This window comes from Vulpes lagopus, chromosome 3 (assembly GCF_018345385.1).
Source record: "Vulpes lagopus strain Blue_001 chromosome 3, ASM1834538v1, whole genome shotgun sequence".
Taxonomy (NCBI): domain Eukaryota; kingdom Metazoa; phylum Chordata; class Mammalia; order Carnivora; family Canidae; genus Vulpes; species Vulpes lagopus.
The window spans coordinates 128,435,538-128,454,472 of record NC_054826.1 but is presented as its reverse complement, the minus strand read 5'-3'; the positions used below and the strand labels follow the sequence as shown (position 1 = coordinate 128,454,472).

Below are 18,935 nucleotides of genomic sequence, written 5' to 3'. Positions count from 1 at the left end.
ACAGGACCCCAGTGGGCTTCCTGGACATCGCCCCAGAAGCGAGCGTTTCAGGTGAGGGGCCAGACCCCCTCCCACCTGGCCACCCCTGCTGCGGGCGGAACCACCCAGGATGCCACAGGCAGCGGGACAGATTCCTGCAGACCTGCCCTGGCAGGCGCCCTGGCCATGCCCCCTCTTCACACCTCTGACAGGTGCCCAGGTCGGGCGGGGGGGGGGGGCGCTGACACGGAGGGGCTCTGCCTGCAATTCCAGAGGACACGAGGTCAGCCATCCTTATTTATTCAAGGTTGTTTTTTTTTTTTTAGATTTTATTTATTTATTCATGAGAGACAGAGAGAGAGAGAGAGAGGCAGAGACACAGGCAGAGGGAGACAGAGAGAGAGAGAGAGAGAGAGGCAGAGACACAGGCAGAGGGAGCAGCAGGCCCCACGCAGGAAGCCCGACACGGGACTGGATTTCGGGTCTCCAGGGTCAGGCCCTGGGCTGAAGGCGGCGCCAAACCGCTGAGCAATCCGGCCACCCGGGCTGCCCTATTTAAGGTTTTTTTAAGGTTTTATTTATTGACTTGAGAGAGAGAGAGAGCATGAGGATGGGGAGACACAGACCCCCCGCTGAGCAGGGAGCCCGACCTGGGGCTCAATCCGAGGACCCTGACATTACGACATGAGCCAAAGGCAGAGGCTTCTCCGATGGACCCCCAGGCACCCCAAGATTTTTTTTAAGTAATCTCTGCCCCCAGTGTGGGGCTCGAACCTGCAACTCCAAGATCAAGAGCTGTGCACTCCACTCGCGGAGCCGGCCCAGTGCCCCGAGTGGCTTTCAAGGGTTGGTGTGGCCTTACGGGGATGTCCGCACCTCTGTGCTGTCCTCTTGGGGTGTTCTCCTGGCCCTAAGGAGGGGATGCCACTCCCCTTGCCTGCCCAAAGCCCAGGGGGTGTGAACCCACGCCCTCACCAGCCCGGCCCATCCTGACCCCTCTGGGTGAGGGGTTCTGTGCCCTAACTCCTGCTGTGACATGTGGGTGCTCCACATTGCCCCCCCCACCTCCCTCCTACTGTGGGCTCACCCCCCATCTGCGGGCAGGAGCTGAGACCCGGGGGCCAGTCATGGCCACAGGCCCATCCCACGTGGACCTAGAGGGCGTGAGCTCCTGCCTGGGCCCAACCCTCCTGCCGGGCGCAGGTTCCTGCTGTGACCACTTCACCAACGGAAGGGCGGCAGAGGGTGTGACAGGGGTCTTGGCAAGCCCGGCCCTCCCTCCCCAGGAGCCCTTTGTGGATGGAGGGCCTGGGGATCTTTTCCTGGGGAAACTGAGGTTCAGGGCAGGGCTTGGGACCCAGCCAGTTGCCGTGTGGCCCTGGAAGGGCCTGTCCCCTCTCCAGGTCATAGTTTCCTTATCTATAAGAGAGAGTGGGGGGGGGGTGCAACGGATCCCAGTGCGAGGGCCGATGGCTCCGTGCGGCTGGCCCCCGCCCCCTGCTCCCCAAAGGGCATGGGATGCTGTGTGGGTGTGCGCAGCTGCCCCTCCTAACTTCCTGTTTATAGCAGCTGCAGGATCTCATCTCTTCACCCCCAAGCCATTATGATCACCATGGCAACGAGGCGGGTGTTTGTTCCAACAGGTTGGCGGAACCTGAGGAAGGAGGGCAGGGGTGTGGGGCCCCGGCCCCGAGGGCTCTGGAGACCCCGGCTCAGGACCCGCCAGTGCCCTGGGGACTCCTGACTCCTGTCCTGTGCAGAAGGAAGCCAAGGGGTCGCTGGTGCCCCATCCCCTGCTTCTCTCCTGCCTGGGGCGGGGCCTGTCCTCCCGCCTCCACGTTTGTCCGCCTGTGCGGGGCCAGGATGGAAGCAGGGCCTGGAGGCAGAGCTTCTGGAAGGAGAATCCACCCCGCAGGGCTGTCTCCCTCCACCCGTAGTTCTGTGTCTCCCCCGGGACAGATGGACGCAGGGTGGCCTGGACACGTGTGGGGCTGGGCCCAGGAGCTGACGCCGGTGGTGGCCCCATCCGGGGGTGATGGGGGAGGCACAGGGTCCTCACTGACCGGGAGCCATGGCCACGCCCTCCCCACCCACCCCCACTCTCCACAGCAGGATAGGGATAGGGATAGCGGGCACCTCCCCCTGAGTCCTGTTCTTCCTGCCCCCCCCACGCCCCCCCCACCCCCACCCCCACCCCCCCGCCGCCCTGCCCCTGGCCTCCTCCCAGCAACCGTCCTGGCCTGGGCCCGGCTTACTGTGTCCCACCCCGACAGGGCTCACCAGTGGAGGTGAGGTCCCGTGGACTAAACATGTCCCAAATCGGTGGATCCCCTAAGTACCAGGTACTCTGACGGCCCGCGGGATGGGCCAAGGTAAGGCCGGTTTGGAGACCCAGGCCACCTTGAACAGCAGCCCCCGCTCCCTGTCTCTCCCAGGCCCCCCAGCAACACCAGGAGCCCCTTGTTAATGCAGACGGCGGCCCCTGCCCCGACTTCTGGAACCAGCAGGCCGGCACCGGCGCAGCGAGGTGAGGGGGGTGGACAGGGCTCGCGTGTCAGAGGCGGGGAGGGAGGGGTGCTGGGGAGCGCAGTGGGTGGGGGGCGCCCAGGCCTGGGGTGGGGGGACGCGGGGCGTCCTGGGGCGATGCCCGCCGCACCCCTCGCCCCGGGGACAGTGGACCCAGGGGGCCGGGAGGCCAGGTCAGGCCTTCCACAAGCGTCTGCCCTGCGGCCCGGCGGGCCCTGCTGGGCGTCGGCGACTTGGGCTTCTCGAGGGCCCGGAGCGGGGGCGGGGGGTCCTGACCCTGCGGGACCCGCTCGTGGCTCGGCGCCCCCCGGTGTCGCGGGAGGGGCGGGAGGAGGGGCGGGGCGGGAGGGGAGGGGTGGGGAGGGGCTCGCGGCCAGGCCCCGCCCCCGGCGCCCTGGCTTAGGCGCGGCAGCTGAGCGCGGTGCGGGGCGTCGCCGGAGCAGGTGCGGAGCGCGGAGTCCCCGAGCCCCGGGCCCCGCGCCCCCGGCCCCACCCCGGTGAGTGCGCGGGTCCCGACGGCCCCAGGCCGGCGCCTGCCATGGGGGACCCCGAGGGGCGCGGGGAGGCCCCCCAGGAGGAGGGCGGCCGGGGCGGGGAAGACGCGCCCTCGGCTCTAGGGAAACTGAGGCCGGCGCGCACCCGGAGGGTCGGGGCAGCAGGACACCCCCCGACCGGCGCCCCCTCCCCGCGGAGCCCGTAGGGCGGTCGGGCCGAGACTCCGGGCTGCCCGCTGGGGCGGGGAGATGCCCCCGCGCCGCGTCCCTCCCGCCCCGGGGCCCTGGTCTCCACCACATCCCTGCGGGTAAAACCGTGCGCACTCGCCCCGCTTCCAATCCGCCCGCAGGCCACGGCTCACCGGGGAGGGAAAGGCCTCGACGGGCGCAGGGCCGGGCTCCCGCGGGCAGCACCGGGAGGGAGGGACGGGAGGGAGGGATGTCGCGGTGGAGACAGGTGAGTAGAGACCCTGGGGAGCCCGGGAGGAACGTGGGGCGGAGGGCTCGCTCTTCATGCGTTCCTTCTAGAAGCATCTGGGCAGCGCTTTACACTGGGTCCCAGGCGACTGTCTAGGGCTTTAGGTCCAAGTGTCGAGCTGCTTAAAATGCACATTCCCAGGCCCTCCCCAGGGAAGAGGCTCCCACTGGATCTCGGAGAGCAGCATTTGTAATGCACGCTGCTGGGGCTGCTGCGTTCCCTGCTGGGGAGCACTGTCTAAGGAGTCACGGGGATCAGAGCTGCAGGAAGTGAAGGGGGGCCGAGGGGGCTGGGCAGGGGAGAGATGGCCAAGACGGTGACCTGGGGACATCCTGCCGCTCCGCCTCCACACACAGGGGAGCACCAGTGGACCCCTCACCCCAAGTCGCCAGGGACCACATTTTGGTAAGAAGGGAGCTGTGCTCTGAGGTGCTCATCAGCAAGGTGTTTGTTCACCATGTGGGTGGCCCCAGCAGCTCAGTCCAGCTGGCCCCACAGCAGTTGGATCTGGGTGGGGGGGGGGTCCACCTGCTGTGGGGCCAGCTCAGCCCCAGGTGGGCCAGCAGGAGACACGGAGGCTTAGAGCCCCGGCTCCAGGCAGGTTACACCAGCCCCCCGCCCCCGGTGTGAAATGCAACCCCGATATCCACTCTGCAGAATTGCAACTTCCCATTCACCCTGAACCTTGGGGACAGCCAGGGGACGGGGTGGACCTGTTCATCCTGGCTCGGCCCTGGTGCCAGGGTGGCCGAAGCTCCTTGGCCAGCCTCGCTTTGTTCTCTGGACAAATGGGAGCTGCGGTTCTGGGCCTGGTGGCCAAGCGTGAGCAAGGATGCGGGCGCCTCTTGCTCTGTGCCGCTGCCCAGGCCCAGGAGGGACGGGGATGGGGGAGTTCCCTTGGGGCCCATCCCACGGACGGAGGGCCCCTGCCGCCAGCACGTGCTTCCTGGGGGTCAGCTGCACACCCGCTGCTGGTGCGGCTCTGGGTCAGGTGCCGGCGGGTTCCCAGGCCATGGGTGCAGAAATATCAGTAGCCAAGCAGTGGAGGGTTTCCAGGGAAACGAGAGGAGTGTCTGGGCACCCCGGGATGAGCCACCTCTCCGACACCTGTGCCCAAACGCCACTTGCGCCCCCCCCCGCCCCCCCCATCCAGTCAGCGGGCTGAGGGAGGGAGCTCTGCGGGGTGGGGGGCGCCTGGACTCCAGAACTCAGGAGGTGCCAGGACCTAGAGCTTGGATGCCATCGTCAGAGGCCGCCTCCATCCCCGGCCACCTGCTGGCTCTGTGGCCCTGAGTAAGCTCCAAAGCCCGGGGCCTCAGTTTCTCCTTGTGGGTGACGTGAACAGCAGTACCCCCTTTCTGGGGCTGATATTATCAGGGGAGGTGGCTCCTCCTCTGTCTTGAGCATTTTATTCTCACAGCCACCCCATCTCTGTGTCTCAGGCCGCTTGCTCCTGCGTCATGTTTGTCTCTGGGACCGTGAGCCCCTGTAGCCCCTGTCACTCAGCCAACGCAATTGGCAGTTGCCCTGGCAACAGCTCAAGCAGCGGCTGCTCCCCTGGCTTTAGGGGACCGCGGGGGTAGCAGCCTCCTCCCCACAGGTAGAGAAGGGAAGGGGGGCCTGATGCCCGGCCCCCTGGAACCTCACTGCTGACGGTAGGGGCGACAGCTTCTAGGCCTACCTGGCCACCTGCAGCACCCCCCTCCGCACGCCCCCCATCTTTGCAGGGAGGCTCCCAGGGGCAGCCAGTGGCCAGTCTGAGGGAGGTGGGGCCTCGTTTCAGGGTGTAAGCCAGCTGCCCATCTGTCCTCAGCTCTTGGGTCTGGTCAGGTGAGCCCCTCTGAGCCCACCATTCCCCGGGGCCCCATAGGGTTAAGGTTGGAGCATCAGGAACCAGGTGCTGTCTGTGGGGTGGCCTGAGCTGGTCGGGGGTACAGAGCAGGGATGGCAGCCCCAGGGCCACTGAAAGACAGACAGACAACTGGGAGACCTGCAGGCTGCAGGCATGGTCCGTGGACAGTGGGCACGGCCTGGGTCTAACCTGGCTCTGCCCCTGCCGACTTCCCTGTGAGATCCGGGGCAGGTACAGTTGGATCCAGCCGAGTCCCCATTTCCTACACCGTCAAGTGAAACGTCCCCTGCGCAGGTTGTGCCTGGCCTAGAGGTACCCTCTGTGATGGGCAAGTGAGCACCGCCGAGGGGGCCAGGGCGGCCAGTCCAAAGGCTCTGTGGTACACCTGGGGAGGGTGACGTGTCCTGTATGCCAGAGGCTGGCTGCCAAGCCTGGGGCAGGGCGGCTGAGGGGCGGGCACCGAGTGGCAAAGTCAGCGTGGCAAGGGGGTCGGCCCTGATGGCTTCCAACGGGGGCACAGGGAGACCACCCTGGGGCTTTGGGGGAGGCACAGGCTGTTGCCCGACCCAGGGGAGTGGTGGGTGCCTGGGCTGGGCAGTGCCGTGAGGAGGACAGCTCACAGCAGCTTAGCTGTCCCCCGCCCTTCCTCCTGGGGTCTGCAAGGGACCCTGAGGCCCCCCCGGAGGTGTGCAGGCGTAACGGGGAGCTGGCCTTCCTCCCTGGTGCAGGCGGGCAGGGCCAGGAGAGACTGGGCAGTGACACTCCTCAGGGCAGTCCCATGGGCTCTCCCCCATTCCTTGGAGAGGCTCCCCTGAGGTCACCGGCTCAGCTCCTCCCCGGGCTGCAGCCGTGCAGTCCACGCCTGTTCGCACGGAGCAGAGGGGCCAAGCCTGAGCTGGCCTCAGGAGGCCCCCCCCCCCCCGACAAGGCCCCACTCTGTCCCTGCCACAAGGACACCTCTGTGGCTCGGTTTCCATGGTGACGGGGGGCAGTTTCACAGACGGGGAGGGAGACGGAGTGGTGGCCCTGCACCCCAAACTTCTTGAAAGGGCAGGATTTGCAGTACATTTTCATTTCTACTGACTACAGGGAGTGTGCTCTTCTCTGCAGGGTGGGCCCAGGAGAGAGGATGGGGCATTGCCCCTGGCCGTGCTTGGTGGGCAAGGACCCCCAGCGACCCTCTGTGCTGGCCACTCAGGGTCCCGGGGTCCCCGGGCAGGCCCCAGGCACAGTGGCCTCTTCTTGCCCCAGCTCCTCTGCAGGACAAGGACTCCGGGGTCCCGGGGAGAGCTTTGCCTGCCCTAGCTCCAGAAGGGACCATACAGGCTGGGTGACCCGGGCACCACTCCCCCACGACTCTGTCCCCTTAGCAAAGCCCCCAGGAGACACAGGCACCTGCTGTGGCACAGCCAGGGGTCCCAGTCCTGGCTGGGTGGCAGGGGGGAGTGTGGCCCTGGGCGCAGCGGGATCCAGCAGCTCCCAGCGACGGAGCGCAGACTGGACTGTACCGTCATCTCTCAGCCCTGTCTCGTCCCCAAAGCGACCCTGCAAGGATGCCCCATTGTGCAGATGGGTCGTGAAGACTTAGACCAAGGGACCGGCCCCAGGTCAGCAGCATGAGTGCCCGTGGCCCCCTGGGTGCCCAGCGCCGTCCAGCCTGGGGACTGAGCTCCAGGCCCACCCCCACCCCCGCTCAGGTGTGCCCAGCGGCCCCCGTTCCCGCAGGTGTGCCCTCCTGCTCCACGGGCAGCGCAGTTGGGAGGGTGTGCCCGGCTGCCAGGACCCCGCTGCTGTGGGCTCCAGCTGATTCTGTCATTGCTGGATGTGCAGCACATGTGGTGACCGGGGACGGCACGGCAGCACCGCCGGGCCGGGGGGCACCCGGGGGCCACAGCGTGCGCTCTGCCCGCAGGTCCCCACCATGACGACGTTGCTGGAGATCAAGAGCAGCGTGCTCAGGCAGGTGCAGGTGTGCCCGTCCTTCCGGCGGAGGCCCGAGGGAGAGCCAGGGAGCACCGGCACCGACCCCCAGGAGCCTGCCGCAGGGGCTTGGTGGGTGCCCCATGCCTCACTGGTGCCGTCACATGTACCCAGCCTCCCTTCTCTCACTGCACCCCTCTCCTGCTGCCCCAGCACGGCCCCCCAGGGGAGCCTGGGGGGGTCTGAGCCCCAGGCCCAGTGGGAGGGCACCCTCCCCAGACGGAGGAGGCCCAGGCAATCGCCTCAAGGTGTGCAGGCGGGGGCTGGTCCTGGCCGGGGGGGCAGGCGTGTGCTGTGAGTGGCGGGGTTCCCTGACCTCAGCCTGGCCTGTCCCTGCAGGAAACCCGGTGATGGCGTGGAGTTCTTCGCGCAGATGCGCCTCATCCTCAAGAAGGGGGAAGGCCGACAGGGCCTGCCGTGCCCCGAGGTGAGGGCAGCTCAGAGCTCAGCCTTCCGCCACCCCTCTGGACAGCCGGCCTCCAGCCCTCACACTAGGCTCCCTCCCTCCCTGGAGTCCTCCCTGCAGGAGGCCCTCACCCGCGTGCCCCTCGCAGGTCCTGTTGCGCAGCGGGGCACCAGCCCCTGCCGAGCCTGTGGACCCCAACCGTGGCCTGAGAGTCCTAACCCAGGAGGAGGTAAGGGGGCCCGGGGTCTGGCCCCACAGAGAGTCTGTGAGCGCCTACTGTGTGCCAGGCCTGGGTTCTGGGGACAGGTGCACAGCAAAGGTGGCAGGGGTGAGAGGGCCAGTGGCCCTAGAAGCGAGTAAGGAGCAGAAGTCAGGGGTCGAACCCATGGAGGGCCCAGCAGGTGCAAAGGTCGATGCTGGGACTGGACTCTGCCAGTGGGGGCTGGGATGCAGGAGAGCCTGGACCCCTCTGAGAGCCCCTCAGGGCCCAGGGCTGAGGGACACAGGGGTGGGGTGGCTGGGACCCAGGGTGTGCTCCCCTGCCCCCCCCCTCGCAGGTGGAGATGCTGTACGAGGAAGCCTTGTACACGGTGCTTTACCGTGCGGGGACCATGGGCCCCGACCAGGTGGATGACCAGGAGACCCTACTGGGCTACCTGCAGCAGGTGAGCCCCACTGTTCCACCCTCCCTGCTGGCCTGACCCCGCCCTGCTCTGGGGAGCAGAGACCGCTGTCATCCCAACCCTTTCCTCTCTGCCTGGTGATGTCACCATCACCCAAATAACACAGGTCGGCCCCGCCGTTGGCACACCCATGCCCACACATGGGTGTGCACAGGCAGGCACACACACAGGCTGACAGGTGTGCCCAAAAGGATAGAGCGAGGGACAGACACATGGACACACAGGGAAGGGTACAAAGGACAAACTGACCCACGGGCCAGTATTTCTTTCCCCTGCCCCCTCATGTGTTTCCTGTGCTCCGTGAGGCTCCCCGGACATTGGCCAGCCCCGCTCTGGGGGCACCTGGGCCCTCACACTGGCCCGCTGTCCACAGGTGTTTGGTACCAACCCCGAGGAGTACGCCGAGGCCATTGAGCGTGTGAAGAAGGCCAAGGTGAGGCTGCCGCCCAGTGCAGGCAGGTGCCGGCCAGCCCGGTGGAGAGGACACGGCGGGGCCAGGGCATGGCCACATGGAGCCTCCCCCAAGAGGCCCCTCGGCACCCTCTGTCCACAGGCCCCCACATACGCCCTGAAAGTCTCTGTCGTGCGTGCCAAGAACCTGCTGGCCAAAGACCCCAATGGTGAGTGGGGACCATCCTGGAGCTTGGCTGTGCCCAGGCCTGGTGGCTGTGGAGGGCCGGGGAGGCCTGGGGCCGGGCGCTGAGCCACCCATCGTGTCTTAGGCTTCAGTGACCCATACTGCATGCTGGGCATCCTGCCGGCCTCGGGCGCCCCCCAGGAGCCGGGTTCGCATAAGGAGCAGCGCTTCAGCTTCCGCAAAGGCAGTAAGCGGGGAGGGCCCCTGCCGGCCAAGTGCATCCAGGTCACCGAGGTCAAGAGCAGCACCCTGAACCCTGTGTGGAAGGAGAACTTCCTCTTGTAAGACCCCTCTTCCAGATGGGGGCGGGGTGGGGGCAGGGGGCTGCGTGCTGCGCCAGGATGTACCTGGTGTCAGAGCCTGGCCCAGCCAACCAAGCGGGGCTGGTCACAGAACCACTTTCTAGAGGACAGAACAGCTTCAGAGAGGCGCCAGGCCTGGTGGCCACAGTCGGGCTTCAAATCCAGGCAGCCTGTCTCACAGCTGGAGCTCATGGACCCTTTCCTGCAGCTCCCGAAATGGCCCCTCCCCGAGCCCCAGGCAGAGGAGTGTCCGGCCCCTCTGGCTATCTCTGTTTTCCTTACAGTGAGATCGAGGATGTGAGCATGGACCAGCTACACCTGGACATCTGGTATAGGCCCCTGGGCCCTGTAGGGCCGAGGGTGTGGGTGCACCTGGTCTGGGGGGTGGGGGTGGGGGTGGGAGGGAACATTCGGGGCCCAGCCAGGCTCCACACAAGCCAGGTTTGCCCCCTGCCCCCCAGGGACCATGATGATGATGTGTCCCTGGTGGAAGCGTGCAGGAAGCTGAACGAAGTCATCGGCCTGAAGGGCATGAGCAGGTATGACGATGGGACCTTTGTGTCCCCCAGACACTGTGCCTGCAGCTTGGCCACGTGGGCCAGCCGGTGGTGGCTCCCCAGGGACCATAGGTGGGAACCCACTGCTTCGCCCAGGTATTTCAAACAGATTGTCAAGTCGGCCCGTGCTAACGGGACAGCAGGACCCACGGACGACCACACGGATGACTTCCTGGGGTGTCTCAACATACCCATCCGGGTGAGTGGGGGCCAGGGCTGCAGTCACAGAGCGCTCACCCTGCGGGGATGCCCCTGGTGGCTAGGTCCTGTGCCCCAGGCATCCCCCATCCTTCCTGGGCCGGGTGGGGCTGTGTGCTCAGGGGTCAGGGAAGGACCGGCCTCCTGGGGCCTCCTGTGTCCAGGCACCCCCCCCACCCCGCCCAACGGCCGACTGTGTGCTGCGGGTGGGGTGGGAAGCAGAAGTCTGTGTGGTCTCTTTGGTCCCACAGAGAGTCTGGGTGGGGGAGGGACTGCCAGTATGAACCCCCTCCCCTCAGGAGGTGCCCGTGGCGGGTGAAGACCGCTGGTTCAAGCTGGAACCGCGCTCCAGCGCCTCCCGGGTGCAGGGAGACTGCCAGCTGGTCCTCAAGCTGATCACCACACAGGTGGGGAGCTGTGGGGTCCCCTGCCCTGCGGCCAGCCGCACCCCTGCCAGGGGCTGGGGCAGGGCAGTTGATGGGCGGGCCTGAATTCCAGAGGGACACGGCCATGAGCCGGCGCGGGCGCTCGGGCTTCCTGTCCTACATGCTGCTGCTCGGCCGGCTGCTGCAGTTCGAGCACCGACCCGAGGAGGTAGCCCCACCCTCGGGACCGGGGTGGTGACCTGGCGCCTGGGGGGTGGGGGAGAGCCGGGGAGGCTGGGCACGCGGGCGGGAGGGCATGGCGGCTCCTCCCTCCACCCACGCCCCCCCCGCCTCCAGCGCAACTCGAGCAGCTGGCGCGGAGAGCTCAGCGGGCCCGCGGCCACCGTGCTCTGCCTCCACGGCGCGCAGAGCAACCTGTCTGCGCTGCAGCTGGCGGTGCTGTGAGTGGGCGGGGCCTCGCGATGGGGGCGGGGCCGTGAGTGGGCGGGGCCTCGCGGCGAGGACGGCGAGCGCGGGCGGGAGGGGCGGGGCCGTGAGTGGCAGCAGCTGAGAGGAGGCGGAGCTGGCGGGGAAGGGGCGTGGCCTGAGGTGGGCGGGGCAGAGGGGCGGGCAGGGAAGGGGTGCTTTGAGTGGGGGAGGCACGAACGGGGGCGGTGCTGGGGGCGGTGCCGGGAGGGGATGGCCCGAGGGCACGAGGGGGTCCCCGCCCCAACCGCGCCTCACCGTGGGCGGGGCTGGTCCCCACAGGCACTGGGTGGTGAGCAGCCGCCACCATCAGACCTGCACCCTGGACTACGGCTACCTGCTGGGGCTGCTGGAGGACATCCAGGCACACTGGGAGGAGGCGTCCTCCCTGCCCCAAGAGCAGGTGAGCTAGCCCAGGCTGGCGGGAAGTGCGCTTCCTGGAGGGTGAGTCGGTGGGCACACAGGGCGGGGTCCCAGTGTCGTGGCCTGCGCGGCCTATGCTGAGATAGGGCATGTGCTGGGATCCCAGGAGGCGGAGGTCGTGGCCTGCACTTGGGGGAGGGACCCAGGGAGTGGGCGCTGGCTGGGGGGGACCAGTGCAAAGGCCCTGAGGCTGTGTGTGGGAGAAAGTAGCAGGGCCAGGCCCGCAGATGGCTGCAGGAGCCTCCCTCCCCCACCGCGTGGGGAGGGCGGTGAGGGTCAACTCTGACGCTGGGTGTCCGCAGGAGAAGAGCCTGGCTGACAGCTTCTCTGCCTTCTGTGAGTTTGGGCTGCGGCTGCTGCGCCAGCTCCGAGACTACTTTCCAGCCACCAACAGCACCGCCGTCTACCGCCTGGAGCTGCTGCTGAAGTGGGTGTAGCCAGCGGTGCCCGGGGTGGGGGGACCGGGCGGGCGGCCCACGGTCAGCGGGCGGCCCTTGTGCAGGTGTCTCAGCAAGATGCAGGTCTTCCAGCCGTCCTTCGAAATCTGCCCCTTTGAGACGGAGCTGAACATGGACATCGCTGCTGCTCTGAAGGTGTGTGCTGGCAGGTGTGGGCCAGGTGCTGCCCCCACCCTGGCCCCGCTCTGGGCCAGCTCTAGCACCTGCTGCCCTGTTGGCCTCCCACACCCACCGCGCGGCCTCGCTGGCTTGTCTTGCAGAGAGGCAACCACGAGTGGTATGACAGGCTCCTGAACACCAAGAGTCCTCGCGAGCAGGTGCCGCTCAGGGAGGGCATGGCTGCAGGGGGAGCAGGGGATCGCACGTGGCTGCAGACCGGAAGGTCAGTGTGACCCGGGCCTTCCTCGCAGCCGGGGCCCCAGCGCCTCGCCGGCCTAGTGGAGCTGGCTGACGCCGTCTACGAGGACCTGCAGGCCTGCTACGGCATCTATGCCAGCCTCTTCCACAGGTGGGGCCCAGGGCGCTGGCTGCCGTTCCTGCCCTGACCCGTCGGCGGTGCCGTCAGGTCACGGGTGGGGCGAGCAGGTGTGTGGAATTTGTTCCTGCAGCATCGTGGAGATCGACTTCTTCACCCTCACCTTCCGGCAGCTGGAGCGTCTGGTGAGGAGGGGAGTGGGGAAGAGCTGCCGGGCTGGGTAGGTGCCTGGGTCTCCCTGACGCTGGCAGCCTGAATCCACCGTCCTGAGCAGGTGGCCAAGGAGGCATGGGTGCTGACGGAGGAGCTGAGCCCCAAGATGAGCCTGGAGGTGGCCTCAGGGCTCTTCGAGCTGTACCTGACCCTGGCAGACATTCAGCGCTTCTGGAGCAGCATCCCCGGCCGGTGGGTGCCCTGCCACAACCTGTTCTCTCCCCACCCCACCCCCGTCAGTCTCTTTTCTCTATCTGCCCCCAGACCTGTCCCCACTCCTGCTTGTCCCCCTGCCCCAGCTGTCCTGCAGCCTCCTCTAGAAGGTCTCTGGGACGGGATCCCGAGGGCCCCTTGAGGGAGGCTCTCCAGCTGCCCCTTTAGGCTGGGAACCGGACATGCTGGCTCAAGGTGTTTGGGTTAGGGCAAGCTCTGACAGGCTTCCTGCTGCAGTGACATCCGCTCCCTTGCTCTGGCCGGCATCCATGCCCCCTTCCTGCCCGCCGTGAAGCTCTGGCTGCAGGTGCTGCGAGACCAGTCCAGGTGGAGACTTCAGGGAGCTGTGAATGTGGACACAGTGAGTGAGCACCCGGGCCCGAGGGTGCCGGGCTCAGCCAGGGCTGTCCTGCAACCAGGCCTCCTCTCGCCTTAGCTGGAGCCCATGGATGTCTCCTCTAAGCACAGCAGCTCCGCGGCCACTGCTAGCCTCTGCTTCAGTCACATCCAGGAGCTGTGGGCCCGCCTGGCGTGGCCAGACCCTGTGCAGGCCCAGGCACTGGGGACCCAGCTCAGCCAGGTGTGTCGCTGTGGGTTGGGGAGCACAGTCTGGGAGGAGACAGGAGTCTGGAGGGGCAGCAGGACCAGGGACTACAGCCCACAGGTCCAGAGCCCTTGTCTCCCCTCTAGGACCTGTGCGAGGCCACCCTCTTCTACACTGAGCTGTTGCGGAAGAAGGTGGACACTCAGCCCGGGCCCGCAGGCGAGGCAGTGAGCGAGCCGGTAAGCAGGCCGGTGGGCAGGCCTGTGGGCAGGCCGGGGTGGGGCCAGTGAGGCCAGTGGCGCCGCCCACCCACACCTGGCACGCCTCCCCAGCTCTGTGTGGTCCTCAACAACGTGGAGCTTCTCCGAAAGGCCGCGGGGCAAGTGCTGCGGGGGCTGGCATGGCCGGAGGCGCCCTCGGCGCTGGAGGGCGGCCTCCCACGCCCTTTGCTCAGCTGTACGCAGGCCCTGGACGAGGACCTGCAGCAGGAGGTCCACACCGTGACAGCACATCTAACCTCCAAGGTGGGCAGCGGGCGGGAGGTTACCGGGCTGCCCCAGCGCCGCCCCCGGTGCTGAGCGCTGCCCTCCGCAGATGGTGGCCGACATCAGGAAGTATGTACAGCACATCAGCCTGTCGCCCGACTCCATCCAGAATGAAGAGGTGGGTGCCTGGCCGGCTAAGGGCTGGGGTGCCGCGGGTGGGGGCCCCAGGGACGGTGTGGCTGAGGACGCTGCCCGCAGGCCGTGGCCCCACTCCTGAAGTACCTGGATGAGAAGCTGGCCCTGCTGAATGCCTCGCTGGTGAAGGAGAACCTGAGCAGGTAGGCCGCGGGGCCGGGGGAGGGTGCGGCCTGGGGGCTAGCCACACATGCCTGGCGTCCCTTCCAGGGTCCTGGAGGCCCTCTGGGAGCTGCTCCTGCAGACCATCCTGCAGGCACTGGGCGCCAACCTTGACGTCTCCGCCGACTTCTACGGCCGCTTCCACTTCACGCTGGAGGTAGGGCTGCACGAGGAGCCCCCGCTGCACCTCGGCCCGGCCCCGAGCTCCCCGAGCTGGCTGTGCCCACTGCCCCACGCGGCCAGGCCCTCCCACCTGAGCTGCTCCCCTGGGGTTCCAGCAGCCCAGCACTTTCTCTCTGCCGGCCGCCAGTCAGGACAGTCACCTGGCCCCGGGCACTGGCCTCTCCCCCAGCTCCTGGGCTCCTGGGGTGGGGCTCCTGAGGTGTGGCACCCGAGCGCACCTGCCCAGCCCACTAGCCCCAGCCCCGCCTTGCCTCTGAAGTCTCTCCCTCCTTGCCCTGCCCTAGGCCCTGGTGAATTTTTTCCACGCTGAGGGGCAGGGTCTGCCCCTGGAGAGCCTGAGGGACGGAAGCTATAAGGTGAGGCCTGGCCCGGGGGAGGGAGCGGGCGGCACCTGGGGGCCTGCGTTCAGCACCCGGTGGGCTCCGCAGAAACTGGAGGAGGAGCTGCGCCTGCACCAGTGCTCCACCCGTGAGTGCATCGAGCAGTACTACCTGGACAAGCTCAAGCAGGTACGGTGCCCAGCCCGGCACGTGGCCTCTCCCCCAGAGTCCCCAAGCCCCGGGTCACCTGCCTGAGCCCTTCCACAGAGGTCGCTGGAGCAGAACCGGTTCGGGCGCCTGAGCGTCCGCTGCCACTACGAGGCAGCAGAGCAGAGGCTGGTGGTGGAGGTGCTGCACGCAGCGGACCTGCCCGCCCTGGACGCCAACGGTGAGGGGCCGCGGTGCCGACAGGGACCCGCGCCGCACTGCTGGGTGAGTGCTCACGGGCTGCTCGCGGTCGTGCCCCTCAGGCCTGAGCGACCCCTTCGTGATCGTGGAGCTGGGCCCACCACACCTCTTCCCGCTGGTCCGCAGCCAGAGGACGCAGGTCAAGAGCCGGACGCTGCACCCCGTGTATGATGAGCTCTTCTACTTGTGAGTGTCCACCCATCAGCCCGTCCATGTGCCCGAGTGGGGCACAGGGCTCCAAGTGACCGCCCTTTGCCCGCAGCTCTGTGCCGGCAGAGGCATGCCGCCGCCGCGGCGCCTGCGTGCTGTTCACGGTCATGGACCATGACTGGCTGTCCACCAACGACTTCGCAGGGGAGGCGGCCCTCGGCCTGGGCAGTATTGGTGGCATCGCGCGGCCCCAGGTGGGAGGGAGCACGAGGGCCAGGCAGCCTGTTACCTTGCACCTGCGGCGGCCCAGAGCCCAGGGTGAGTGAGGGTCCGGGGGGTGGTGGGCTTGATGGGGTGCGGTCTCACCCCGGCCCTGCCCCTCCTGCCCACAGTGAGGTCGGCGCTGAGGATGCTGGAGGGCCGCAGCAGCAAGGAGGCACAGGAGTTTGTCAAGAGACTCAAGGAGCTGGAGAAGTCCATGGAGGCGGACCCCTGAGGCCTCCCGAGCTGCCCCCATCCTGCCCTGCGGGCAGCTCTGTGCAGCAAGGGCTCCTTCCCCGACCCCGCCATGTCGTGTGCATGCTGTGGCTGGTCCTCCAGCTCCCTTCTGCCCTGGCTGTGTCTGCGTGGCGTGTACTGGTGAACCCCTTGCTACCAGCAGCACTCCCACTCTGGGTCTGGGGGCTCACTCAGTGGGGCCTGGCCAGCAGCTGTCCCCCTGGATGCAGAGCAGAGCACGCCCGACCACCAGGTGAGCTTCCCCATCAGCTCCCCTGGCAGGCGGGCACAGGGCTTAGAGCAGGGCTGTCAGCGGGGTGGCTTTGCTCCCCAGGAGCCGTTAGGCCAAGTCTGGAGGCATTTTTGGAGCTCAGAACCACAGGCTGGAGGGAGTGCTAGTAGCACTGACAGTGAGACCAGGGATGCTGCTGGAGGTCCTACAATTACGGACATGGCAACCTCCCCTCAGCAAAGAACAGGCCATTCCCCAATGTTCCTGGTGCCCCCGCACAGAGCCCACCTGGAGGAAGCTCTGTCTTCTCTTTCTGGGCTGGGGCATGTGGAAAGGCCTATAAGGCCAAGAGCCAGGAAGGTGGGGTTTGAGTCTGGACAAGCTTTGGCGGGAAACAGCTCCCAGTGGCCCTGGCAGAGGGGGAAGGTGGGCACCCCGATGCCTTCGCCAGAGAGTATAAGACATGTTTGCTAAGAACTGGATAGGTCCCCACCTCCTCGGCCTGAGAGAGGGTCCCGTGGCATCACCGTGAGGCTGGGGACATGACGCAAAGTTGATGGGTCAGTGTAAGCTCTGTGCTGGCCACACAGCTCTCCAGCGTGTTCTCCTTCTGTGTCCACACACACATGCCCGCGCAGGACCTGCTCCACGCCCGGCACCCCCACAGTCCAGACCCTCCCCAGGCAGGGCCTGCCTCACTGGAGACTGAGCGTCGTCCCCTCCTCCCCCAATTCCCTGGCCAAGTGCAAAGAAACAAGCTCACACCGGGATGTCCTTGGCCTGCAGCTTCACTGGGCGGGCTCGGCGTCCCCAGAGCACAACCGTGTCAGAAGCATGGGGATAGAGTCCAGTGCCATGAGGGCTGAGGCTGCCAGGCCTGTCTGTGTCCCCACGAGTCCTGCTGTATCTTGAGTTCCTTATTGCTCTGTCGTGAAGAAATACACGTCTGCAAACTTCAGTCTCTCTGCCGTTTCTTGATTCCTTTCCAAACATCTCGGGGGGCCCCGGCCTCTGCCCCTTGATCCAGAGGATCCTCCTCCTCAGGGCAGCTGCTGCTCTCTCCTCTGTCCTCAGTATCAGGTCCCCGCTCCTTGGACTCATCCTCACTGTCGCTGTCACCACTGTCTGGGAGCAGCCTGGAAGGGAGAGGTGTGTTCACCAAGGGCTTCATCCCAGGCACACTCCCTCACAGGAGCCCCCACCTGAGGGCAGATTCTTCTATTCCCTGTGTTCTCAAAACCAACAGTTCTCCTCTCCAGTGGGATTTTCACGTTCCCTTTCCCAGTCACAAAACCCTTGTCGTGTTTAGGAACCCACCCCTCCTCCTCACCCCCACCATCTACAGGAAAGGCTGAGGCCAGGGGCAGCGGAGAGCCCTGGGTCTGAGCTGTCTCAAGACCGGGAAGCCCAAGGACCTACTGAGTGCCAGCCACTGGCCTGTTGGGGTTTGCAAACTCCCGCCCAGAATCCACGTCAAAAGGATCTGGAGAGAGAAAGCACGCGAGAAAGGGACCTGTGAGTGAGCTCAGAGCAGGACCAGCCTCCCACAGCCCCGGCTTCTCCACAGGAGGTGCTGTGCCTGGAGGGGCCTGGCACCCAACCAGGGGGCTTGTGTGTATGCCAGGCCTCACCGATTTCCTCCTCGGGGCGCTCCCTGGCATGGGCCAGGAACTCCTGCTCTGCCTGCAGCACCTCCTCCGGGCCACTGCAGGCCGCATACTTGTCCAGGAGCTGGCGGTTCAGGTCCAAGAAGCCCTTGCCCCACTTGAACTTCCGCAGCAAAATGATAGCAAGGTCTGAGAAGCCTGACGGTGAGGAAAGCAGAGACCCAAGGATGCTGACAATCCCTCTCTCATCCTGGGTGCACGCCCAGCACCCCCAAAGCTGTCCCGACATCTGAAACTCCCCATGAGACGCCCTCCTCCGGTCCAGTGAGCCTGCTCACCCGCCTCCACCGTCCCCTGAGGCCCTCTACCCACGTCTCATGGGGCCACCTATCTGAGCCTCCACTAGGACCCTAGGTTCTCTCAGGGCAAGTAGAGGGGTGACAAGTGGGACGGAAACCCTGGCCTTCCCACCTTGACCACCCCACATGCCCTCTGGTTGCTCCGGGGACGACCAGTACAGAACACACTGCTGTGTGCCGCGCCATCCCGCTACCAGGCTCAGCGCTCACCCAGGATGCAAAGGGTGGCAGCAAAGGCCTCTACGCAGGACAGCTTGCAGGGCCGGCCATAGTTCACCGGGTTGGCAGCTACCAGGTGCGGCAGCAGCCGCAAGTGGCTCCCACGCATCTTCCCAAAAGGTGTCTCATCCAGTCGGGCCCAGGAGCAGTCGATGACAGCGACCCCGCACTGAGCCACCAGCTGCCTGTTAGGAGCAAAGGTGGGCTAGGCTCTGGAGGAGAACCGCGTTCCCTAGGGACCCAACCACATCCTTCCGCCCTGCCCCTCCGCTCCTACCTGTCAGCGCAGGACACGTACTGGGAGCCCACGGGGCTGAGCACGACGCCGCCGAACCTCTGGCCCAGGCGCAGGCTGCGCACCAGGCCCAGGCGGGCCAGCTTGCGGCCAGTGCAGCGCCGGGGGTCGCAGTGGCCCAGCTCCCACATGGCCAGTGGGCACGGTGGCCGCGCCGGGCCCGAGCCGCCCTCCTCCTCCGCCGCCTCTGGCTCCACGGATGCTACACCGGAGCGCAGAGGGTACCAGGCCTCAGGGGCAGCTCGCAGGGCCGGCCCGGCCCGAGACCCCGCCCCCCGCCCCCGTCCCGCCCGCGACCCTGGCCCTCGGTCCCGGCACCCCACCCCGGCCCCGCCCCCGGTCGTGCCCCACTCACCGCGCAGCGCGGCTCCCACGTCCTCCGCGAAGGCCTCCAGAGAGCGGCCCGCGGGGCGGCGAGCGCGCCCTCCGCCAGCGCCCGACCCCCGCGCCGCCCTCCTCCGGCCCATGGCTGGCAGCCGAGGCCCGCACACCCGGCGGCGGGGTCTACGCAGGCGCCGAGCGCCACTTCCGGCCCGGCGGCGCCCACGTGACC

The 18,935-nt window shown here is 67.0% G+C and overlaps 2 protein-coding genes across 7 annotated transcripts; one reads left to right on the top strand and one right to left on the bottom strand.

Moving 5' to 3' along the window:
- Positions 1-1,731: 1,731 nt before the first annotated feature.
- On the top strand, positions 1,732-16,860 carry BAIAP3 (BAI1 associated protein 3). 6 transcript variants are annotated; one of them, XM_041750131.1, is made up of 35 exons: positions 2,909-3,002; positions 7,242-7,381; positions 7,649-7,736; positions 7,864-7,944; positions 8,273-8,380; positions 8,772-8,831; positions 8,952-9,018; positions 9,121-9,316; positions 9,622-9,666; positions 9,799-9,876; positions 9,991-10,093; positions 10,392-10,499; positions 10,591-10,686; positions 10,815-10,918; positions 11,226-11,346; positions 11,669-11,793; positions 11,869-11,959; positions 12,085-12,141; positions 12,235-12,332; positions 12,433-12,484; positions 12,574-12,704; positions 12,963-13,086; positions 13,162-13,305; positions 13,416-13,508; positions 13,602-13,793; positions 13,864-13,932; positions 14,013-14,092; positions 14,160-14,268; positions 14,579-14,650; positions 14,723-14,803; positions 14,882-15,002; positions 15,085-15,208; positions 15,285-15,490; positions 15,565-15,923; positions 16,541-16,860. In XM_041750131.1, the coding sequence occupies exons 2-34, from the start codon at positions 7,251-7,253 to the stop codon at positions 15,666-15,668; spliced, it is 3,459 nt and encodes a 1,152-aa protein (XP_041606065.1). In that variant the 5' UTR covers positions 2,909-3,002; positions 7,242-7,250; the 3' UTR covers positions 15,669-15,923; positions 16,541-16,860. The 6 variants fall into 6 exon arrangements, with proteins under 6 accessions (XP_041606062.1, XP_041606065.1, XP_041606064.1 ...); XM_041750128.1 differs by lacking the exon at positions 2,909-3,002 and adding exons at positions 1,732-2,321; positions 2,415-2,506 and having other exon boundaries at positions 9,799-10,093; positions 14,579-14,803; XM_041750130.1 differs by having other exon boundaries at positions 14,579-14,803.
- Positions 16,673-18,899, bottom strand: TSR3 (TSR3 ribosome maturation factor). The gene is made up of 6 exons (XM_041750147.1): positions 18,738-18,899; positions 18,365-18,584; positions 18,079-18,272; positions 17,534-17,707; positions 17,322-17,385; positions 16,673-17,038 (listed from the first exon to the last, which is right to left on the bottom strand). The coding sequence occupies exons 1-6, from the start codon at positions 18,847-18,849 to the stop codon at positions 16,858-16,860; spliced, it is 945 nt and encodes a 314-aa protein (XP_041606081.1). The 5' UTR covers positions 18,850-18,899; the 3' UTR covers positions 16,673-16,857.
- Between the last annotated feature and the right edge of the window lie 36 nt (positions 18,900-18,935).